The sequence below is a fragment of the Sciurus vulgaris genome (genome assembly GCF_902686455.1).
Source record: "Sciurus vulgaris genome assembly, chromosome: 3".
Taxonomy (NCBI): domain Eukaryota; kingdom Metazoa; phylum Chordata; class Mammalia; order Rodentia; family Sciuridae; genus Sciurus; species Sciurus vulgaris.
Genome location: NC_136463.1, coordinates 1,136,632 through 1,145,967, shown reverse-complemented (window position 1 = coordinate 1,145,967; position 9,336 = coordinate 1,136,632). Strand labels below are relative to the sequence as shown.

At 57.4% G+C, this 9,336-nt stretch overlaps 1 protein-coding gene across 1 annotated transcript; it reads right to left on the bottom strand.

Annotated features, from left to right (window-relative positions):
- Positions 1 to 3,245: 3,245 nt before the first annotated feature.
- Positions 3,246 to 7,219, bottom strand: ARHGDIA (Rho GDP dissociation inhibitor alpha). Its single transcript, XM_079134162.1, has 6 exons — positions 7,094 to 7,219; positions 5,665 to 5,882; positions 5,416 to 5,499; positions 5,111 to 5,187; positions 4,971 to 5,034; positions 3,246 to 4,566 (listed from the first exon to the last, which is right to left on the bottom strand). Exons 2-6 carry the CDS (start codon positions 5,852 to 5,854, stop codon positions 4,367 to 4,369), a joined length of 615 nt encoding a protein of 204 aa, XP_078990288.1. The 5' UTR covers positions 5,855 to 5,882; positions 7,094 to 7,219; the 3' UTR covers positions 3,246 to 4,366.
- Positions 7,220 to 9,336: the final 2,117 nt, after the last annotated feature.

The window sequence follows — 9,336 nt, the reverse complement described above, 5'->3', positions numbered from 1 at the left end:
TGAACCAGTGCCCTGCACCAGCTCAGCGGTACTGACAAGGTGCTTGCCCACTGAACTGCCTCTCTTCTTAATGTCGCAGTGGAGTGGTGATTGCTTCAGATTGGCTTCACTGTACTATTTTTGTGCTTGCTTTGACTTGTTTTACAAACCACAGTTTGGGGCTCAAGACAAAAGACTTTTGAGATTAGATTCCTTAGTATGGAGGCTTGTGTTTTGTTCACTGATGGGAAGTGAAGGGATATAAGGTTCTGTTGTGTTGATTAGCTTTTGATGGTTTGAAGGCATCTTGTCCCACAACATAAAAAGTATGAGGAAGTGTTCACATCTACATCCCCATAATCAAGCAGAGGCCACTCCAGGTGCTCAGATCAATGGTCCAAGTAGCTGTGGTAGTCTAAGGTTGGCTCTGGCCCTCCAGTGGCTTATGCCAAGGGCAGTGGAACACACTTCAGTGCCGGTTATTGCCTCACCAAAGTAGCAGAGAGCAGGGCTGCTGTTCTCTGACCCAGGTGGCTGTGGCTAAGCTGATGCTCTGTGAAAACCAGGGTAGCCAGCAGCACTCCGTCAGGTGATCACACTGTCACGGCTACCCTGGCAGCTCTTCCAGGTGCCTGGCCCTTCCTGAATCTGCCTCCTTCAACTTGAGAAGGTACAGCAAAGTTGGTTCTTAAGAGCCCAGCAGGAGGCCTGAGAGACCCCTGGATACTCTGGGTGCATCCCACTTCCCTGGATACTGGCCAACCCATCTGAACACAGATACCTGTGGACCTCAGCCCTGAGGGGAAGCTGATGTCTGTTTCACATGGTAGAGGAGATAGGTCACTCAACCTGTGCCCAGGCCTTCAAGGAGTGTGCCCTTGGTTGGCCCCCCCAGAGGCAGTGACTGGCATTTCTCTGGGCCATCATAGATGCTTCCATACATCTTCCAGTGTCACACTCAGAGTAGGTTGCCTGTTAAACATGGTTTCCTGCTGAGTAATTGTGTTTTGATTAATATTACCCTTGCCAGGTACAGTGGTGCACACCTATAATCCCAATGACTCAGGAGGCATTAGTAGGTGATGGCAAGTTCCAGGCCAGCCTGGGCAACTTAGTGAGACCCGATCTCAAAATAAAATCAGAAGGGTTGGGATGTATCTCTGGTAAAGTGCCTCTGGATTAATCCCCAATACCAGGGGAAAAAAGCTACTTTTACCACCCCTGCTGTTTTTGTGGTATTGGTGATTGAACTCAGGGCCTTGTACACGCTAGGTAAGCACTGTGCTACTAAGCTGAGCTACATTCTCAGCCTCAAAAATACTGCTTTCAAAATTGGAGTTCTTAGAACATAACTTCCTTTCAGCCTGCTCTCATGCTGCACTTGTAAAGGGGTGACCAGCAAGTTCATGGACACCCAGAGAAGACTCAGGGCTACTGGCTGCAGGTTCTCACCGTACTAGACTTCTGTGCCCAAGTCTGAGGCAGGAGTCGAGCGAGAGCGGGGCTTGAAGCAGGGCAGTGGTGGTACATCAGTACCTGGCAGTTGTTTGGTCTCATCCAGACCTGACCTCATTAGCTAGCACCAGTTATGGTCTCCTCAGGGAAGCCATAACTTCTCCTGTCTGGGAAGGCAAAGAAGATGGAAGCTTGGGGATTTCTGGGGGCCATGGACAAAGGGAGGTGACAAGAGGGCACTGGTTGTGGAGCTGGGAGGCCAGCCTTGGAGCGAGAGCCAGGCTGCACAACCGGTCAGGGTGGGACCAGGAGAATCAGGTTAGACTTGGGACATGAGAGACACGTCATGCACCTTTTGCAGGTGCCACCTTTTTATCCTCCATCAGGAGCTAGAGCAAAGTCCTGGCTGTTGGCCCTGTGCCTGTACAACTTGGCATTCAGGGTCTGAGTTCACATGTCTGACAAGCTTGGAAAATCCCAGAGAAAAAAGATTAAGCCTCTTGGCCCAATGTGAGCCTCAGAAGTCCGTGCCCAATAAACAACTACTGGCAATGAGACGGGACCTTTTAAGGAGGAACTGGGAGAGGTGTGATGTGACCAGCAGACCCAAACTGCTGCCTAGGAGCCCATTCCTTCTGCACTGAAGTGGTCAGCCTCAGGGCACTGCCTCACCCTGCCTGTCCCTTGACTGGGCCAGAACCTGATCTGAGAGACTGGGTAGGGTCACTCCTGGTCTGGCTGGGCCACTACTGCTCACAGGCTATGCTGAAGGCCAGCTACAGGTCAGCTCTGGCTCTCACAGGAGCCTAGCAAGGATGGCCAAGATAGCCAGTGGCTGGAGGGATTTGCTCTGGCCTGGGTGGGTCTCACGGTGCATCTCCTGGACCAAGTGGCCACAAGCTCCTGGCAGGGATTCCCAACTGCTCAGCACACACTAAGTGGACCTATGAAAGCAGAATCAGATGGTTTTGTGGCAACCGCCTAAGCATGGAGCCACCTCTCTTGAGCAGTGCAGACTGCAAAGGGCAGATTTAAAGACCTGGCACCAAGCCATAGGATAGGAAGTGTCTGGAGAGATTCCTGCCACTGGTTATAGTTGGTCTGCCCCTGCCTGTCCAGGGCAGGTGAATAGGATGTCACTGCAGATGGGAAGGTTCTGGTAGCCTCCCAGGGTACCACCAGCTCACCTGCACCTCTGTGCAGTGTGATGGTCCCTTCCATCCCACACAGCCTATTTTCTATTTTATCCACCCTTGGGCCCTCAGCCCTCCCATCTCAGAGGACCCTAACCACAATGGGGGCACTGACATCCTGCATCAGCCTCAGCTTCCCGCCCACATCTGGCTGGCCCATACAGGGTTGTGGTCTCTCTGGGGTTCCTGGTACTCCTGCCAAGTTCCCCTTTAGTAGAACTGAACATTTCTTGACATGCCCAGACTGCACCACATGAGCAGCACAGGACCTCAGTGGATGATGGAGGATGCACCAGCAGCAGGGTGAGCTAACACCATGTTAACAAAATGCATGGTCTAGACCACCCCCCCATTCACCTTTCTTAGAGGTTCTAGACTTGAGTGCTTGGTGATCATGAGTCACTCCACCCACTGAGTAGGTGTGATAGAAGGGGAACTTTATGTTCATTTCTCATTAAATAGCTGAGAGCCAGCAGCTATGGCCTTGTAAGGCTGAGAATGGAGAACCCCAACCCTTAACAAAGGACCATGACCTGAGGGGCCTCTGCTCTGCTTTACCTCCCTGCTAGGGTCACACCACAATCGCCACAACCTCAAGACGAGCAGCAAATCCACAGGCTCCTTCAAGGGTGTTTATTTCCCGGTCAGAAAAGAAGCAGGGCAGGCTTCTCTGCCTGTTGAAGCCTGGGCCTGGCAGACACCACACGGGGACCGGGGACAGGGAGGGGAGGCACAGGAGACAGCTCCCAACTTTGTGTGCGCTTGGTCCCGCTTTTGTCCTGGCTGGGTCCGGGGAGGGCCTGCCCAGGATGGTGGCACTGAGAGCCGGGGCGGAGGCAGCAGGCAAGTCGGCCCAGAGGACGGCACAAATGGAGGCAATAAATACTGACAGGCCAGGCACGAGGTTCCAGGCCACCGGGCCCAGGTGGGGCAAGTAAGGCTCTGCCGCTGGCTTTATCCCTCAAGGGCACTGAGCACTGCCTCCTGGGACAGAGAAGGCAGAGGTGTGAACACACCTGCTTCCCAGATGGGGCTGGAGGCATTGCGTTTGGCAATTTGGCCCTCCCCAAGCTGCTGGAGTCACCTCAAGCCCTAGCCCAGAGAGGGAAAGGGCTGCCTAGGCCCTGGCAGGCTGGGCAGGGGCAACAGCAGCACACCCCAGGCCTCCCCGGGTCACCAAGATCACAAACAGGGCAGGGACAGGGGAGACCACATGCTCATGCAGACAGGGGGAGTTAAGAGTTAGCGAAGGCCCCCCAATACACGTTCCACATGTTAAGGCATCATGGTTAGACGGTGACTGACAGCGATAGATGAACTGGCCAGGGAGTGGTGGGGCTGGAGGTCAGTTGGCTGGGGCTTGCACTGTGTACCCCAGTTCAACTGGGCAGAGACAAGGTGGGCTGGGCAACCTGGACAGTGCTCCACTCCCTAAAAGCCAGGATCTGGGATAGGACGGGCAGAGAACCTGGCGGGACACAGAGGGGGCAGAGGCCTGGGCTGAATGCCCCCCAACACTGCACAGGCAGAAGCAGCAACATGATACTAGAGACCACAGGGGCCTGCAGGCGGGAGGGTGGAAGAGGAAGGGTTGAGGAGCTTCCTGTGGACCAGGTGGGATGGTGGCAGGGAAGGGGCCCTGTCAGCACTTTGGTTTGGGATGGGGAGGGGAGTGGGGTGGGACATGTCCGTCCGTCCGTCCGTCCGTCTGCCCTGCCTGCCTGCCTCCTGGCAGGGGCTCAGTCCTTCCACTCCTTTTTGATGGTGAGATTCCACTCCCACGACAGATGGTCAGTCTTGTCGTCATCTGTGAAGCGGGACTTGATGTTGTAACTGCCCCGAGCCAGCATGCCCTTGGGTGCTTCCTCCATGGGAGTCAGGAACTCATACTCCTCCGCCCGGGGTCCATAGCTCCCCACCATGTAGTCAGTCTTGTCAACTGCAGAACACAAGAAAGGGTATGGTCACCAGTGCCAATGGCCCTCTGGGGAAGACTGAAGCTGCCCCCAACCCCCAGTCCTGGGAATTGAACCCACAGGCACTTTACCACTGAGCTACACCCTTAGATTTTTTTTTAAAATATATTTTTAGTTGTAGATGGACACAATACCTTTATTTATTTTCATGTGGTGCCAGAATCGAACCCAGTGCCTCACATGTGCTAGGCAAGCGATCTACCACTGAGCCACAGCCCCAGCCCTGTTCTTAGATCTTTATAAAATTCATTCTGAGACAGTCTTGCTAAGTTTCAGAGGCTGGTCTCAAACTTGTGATCTTCCTGCTTCAGCCTCCTGAGTTACTGAGATTACAGGTGAGCACCACCACACCTGGCCCCTTACTCACTCTTGACGCCTTTCCTGTACGTGTGCTGGATGTACTTCATGCCTGACACGATCTCTCTGTTCACCTGTAGGGACCCCGGGTGAAGTCAGCCAGGCTCTCCAGCCACACTCCCCCAGTGCCTCCCCAAGTCCTGGCCTTACCCTGAAGGAAATTTTTATCCGATATTCCACACCTTCCTTCAGCACAAAGGACTGCTTCTTGAAGCTCTCCAGATCACCTGTGTTGGGGAAGAGGCTCAGCTGAGTGTCCCGCACCCCCTCGCCCATCCCCACCCTCTTCAATCTCCTCCCCCAACACAAAGCAAAACCTCCAAGGGCACCTGACTGCACTTCCCTGCCTGCCCCACCAGAGGGCCCCTGTGCTATAGTTAAAGTATTTTTAGGGGCAGTGGAAGGGTGCCAGCCAGCCCCACCCAGGGACCTCAGTGTACCCCTCCCGGCCTCACCTGTCAGGTCCAGCTCCAGGGGGCCCGGGGCAGTGCTACACACCAGAGTCAGGCGAGTCACGATGACGTTGGGGACGTTGGGGTCTAGGGAATGACAGCAAGTTAGAGCCCCACCCCCTTGGTCCTCCTCTTCCCTCAGACAGCCAGGAAGTAGAGGGGGAGCAGAGGTTGAAGGAGAGTGACAGGTGTCCCTGCAGGAGAGCTGCTGAGTGAGCTGGGGCCCCGGCCTCCTACTGAAGAGCCACTCACCAGCAGAGACAGCCACTCGGCCCAAGAGGGCTTCCTTGTACTTGCGCAGGCTCTCATCATCCTTGTCCAGCTCCTGGATCTCCTGGATGCTCTTCTGGGCCGGGGGTTTGTAGTTCACAGAATGCTCATCTTCCTCATTCTCAGCTGCAATCTGGGCCAGCTGCTCGGCTGTGGGCTCCTGTTCCGCCATGCTCACCTCTAGCCTGGGTATGGGACACCTGTGGGTGGGCAGGACTGTGACAGCTCGGACAGTACCAGGCCAAGGAGAGGGCCCCCTTCTGAGTAGCAGAGGTCCTCCTCAGACTCACTAGCCACCTGCCCCTTCCCCCTCCGGGGGGATTTCTGGGCTGTCTGAAAGGGCCTCACCCTAGGTATAGAGACCGAAAATAAATGGGAGCACAGTCTGTTCCTCAGGGAGATAAAGGCGCACCTTTCCTTCCGGGCAGAGGCGCCAGACCCCAGACCCAACTAGAGGGCCAACACAATACGCCTACTACTGTCCTGCTGTTGCCTCTCAGCTGCCAAGGCCCTCACCCAAGGGATCCCTACTGAGTCCTGAAGCTGAGTGCCCCTGCAGAGGAATGCTCCCTGCCAGAGCCACGTGCAGGACAAGGGTCTGCTCTGGTTCATCCTGCCAACTGGTGCTGTCCTACAGCTCCGATGTCCGGCCGTCTGGGTCCCACAGGCCCAAAGAGGCACGAGGATATCCCCACTTGGGAGCATGTGTGGCTACAGCTTGGGGCTGCTGCAGACTCAGGCTTCTCAGGACCCTCGGGGAAGTGGCGCAGCCGCCGTGGGCGGCGCCGACCAAGCAGCGACAGCGTTGTCGCAGACAAGCCCCCTTCCCCTCGGCACGGATCAGCTCCCAAAGACCCTGAGCACATCCAGGAGCCCACACGGATATCCCCGGGCGGTACCGAGGGGTCGGAGCGCAACCCAAGAGACGCGGCCAGCGCCTTTTTCCGCTGGCCCAGGGAGGGGCCGGTCCAAACGCCCGAGTGAAGGGCCGCCAGGCCCCAGGAGGCGGGGGTGGCCGCCGGGCCCGAGCAGGCCGCCCCTTCCTGCGGGCGCGCCGCTGGACGCCGCCCGAACGTGGCCGCAGGCGACAGCATCCCTGGGCGCGGTCCGCGCTTCCGCAGGGCCCGCAATCCGGGCGGGGCGTGGCGGGGCGCGGCCGGCGGCGGGAGCTAGCGGCGGGCGCCCACCCCGGAGGCCCGGCGCGCAGTCCTGGGGGCGCCCCCGCACCAGCCTCCGCGCGGCGGCCGGAGCGAGGCGCCCGCACGGGTGGGGCCTGCAAGGAGCCCCCGACCCGCCCCGCCCCGCCGAGCGGTCGCCGCCGCCGCAGGGCCGCCGCCCGCGAGACCCTGCGCGGGCCAGGCGGCGGCACAAAGGCAGCCCCTCCCCTCGCCGCGCGCCGCCGGCCACTCACCGGAGGCTCGACCGCCGCGCTAGCGCTCCCTCCCGCAGCAAATGACGAACGTCGTCGGCCGCCCGCCGCCCGGACGGCTACTTCCGGGGTCACGCGACTTCCGCTCCCGCGGGTGGGGCCAGCGCGCATGCGCAGACGGCTGTGCGCCCGCCATCTTGCGGCGGCTTCGCGGGCTCGTCCCGCGTGGGCGGCAGCGGCCCGAGTCCGGGTGGGCGGTGCTGGCTGAGAGCTGCACGTTCCCGCCCTGGCCGGGGTTTGAACCCCTGACGCCCGCGCTCAGGGCCCGCCTTCTCGGCTCGTCCGGTCCTGTGGCTGCGGTGGCCGCGACTCTCCCATTGTCCCGCGCCCTCTGGGGTCAGCCCGACGGGAGTTCGGCCCTCTTGAGGCCGCACAGCGCCTCATGAGCACCGGTTCCCTGCGGGTGTGCGGTGACGCCCACGCCCCGGCAGGGCCCCGAGCGGCCACAGCGCGCGATCTTTCTCGGGAAGGGACCAGGGGCGCGCTTGGCAGCCCGCTGCTGGACGGAGCCGCGGGGGTGGCCTCGCTCTCCGCCCCGACGTTGGGTGCGCGGCAGGAAAGGCCGCGCTCCCCAGCCCGCTGCTGTAGAACCACCGCCCAGAACCTCTGCGGCGACTTCAGGCACACCGGCCAGCCGCCGCCCGCCGCATCACACGGCCCAGAGCATCGGCGCGCCACTGTCGGCTGGGACGTCCGACCTTGGCTGCGCAGGAGACCCCGTTCCTCCTGAGGACGTGCACCCAGGCTTGTGGCCTTCCCCTCGGCGGGCCCCGAGCCGGGGAGCAGCTCCTAGGCGGTCATCACTTCTGCCCTGCTCTGCTGCCCACACCGACCCGCCCCACAGAGCGGGGGTGGGGGACGGCACTGGGCAGAAGTCGCCCCTTAACCGAGGTGGAAGGGTGGTATCCGGAGCCCAGCGGGCTCACCACCCGCTGCCACCTCCTTTCCACGTGCACCCAGCAGCTTTGGAGTGTCTGGTGTCCTTTCTACCTATGCATTTCGGCATGCATTTTTATTCCTAAGGGGAAGGTCCTATTTTGGTAAATAATCGCCATTCTTAACCTGCTTCAGGTATCTGCTGCTCTGTGACAAACCATTGCAAATAGCGGGAACCTTCTTTAATTTTTGAAATTTTTATTGTTTTTTAGTACTTGAGAGCTTTACCCCTGAGCCATGTACCCTAGCCGTTTTTAAAATATTTGTTTTGCGGCAGGGTCTCACGAAGTTGCACAGGCTGCCCTCAACCTGAAATCCTCTTGCCTCAGCCTTTGAGTAGCTGGGATTCAGGTGTGTGCCATTATGCCCAGTTTGGAGTTTTTTACAGAACAACAGGTACCCGGTTTAGCTACCAGGAATATTAACAAAAATCTTAAATGGTCAGTATTTTCCTTGACTGTATTGTGAATTCTTTAGCTACTCCCCCCCCCCCCCCCTTTCTTTCTTTGGCACTGGGGATTGAATCCACGGGAAGTATACCACTGAGCTACATTCCCAGCCTCTTTATTTTTTGAGACAGGCTAAATTGCCCAGGCTTGAACTTGTAATCCTCCTGCCTCAACTTTCCAAGTAGCTGGGATTACAAGCTTGTGACACTGTTCCAGGAACTATTTTTCCTTCTTTTTAGTTCATTTGTTGTTTTTCCAGCTTTTTTTTTTTTTTTTTTTTCCTTTTTTGGTACTGGGATTAAACCCATGGGTGGTCTACCGCTGAGCCACACCCCCAGCTCTTCACACGTGCTACGCAAGCACTCTGCCACTGAGCTACAACCCCAGCGCACCCGGCCCCAGTCTTTTTCATTTTGAGATGGTCTTGCCAAATTGCTGAGGCTGGCCTTGAACTTGCAACCCTCCCATCTCAGCTTCCTGAGCCACTGGGATTACAGGTACACACCATCATGCCCGGCTCAGGCATTACTTTTTGTCTGAATCAGAATTTTTAAAATTCCAGGGTTGGGTATTTAGCTTAGTAGTAGAACACTTGCGTACACAAAACCCTGATTTGATCCCCAGCACTGCAAGAACCAAACAAAACTCTGCATTGCAGTTGGCTGCTATGTCTCCTAGTCAATAGACTTGATCTTGTCTTAGTCCGTTGGGCTAGTTGAACAGTACCTTAGACTGAATAGCTTAAACAACAGACATTTAATTCTCTGAGTTCTGCAGGCTGGAAGTCAAGATCAGGGCACTGGCAGGTTTGGTGTCTGGTGAGGGCTGCTTCCTTCCTCA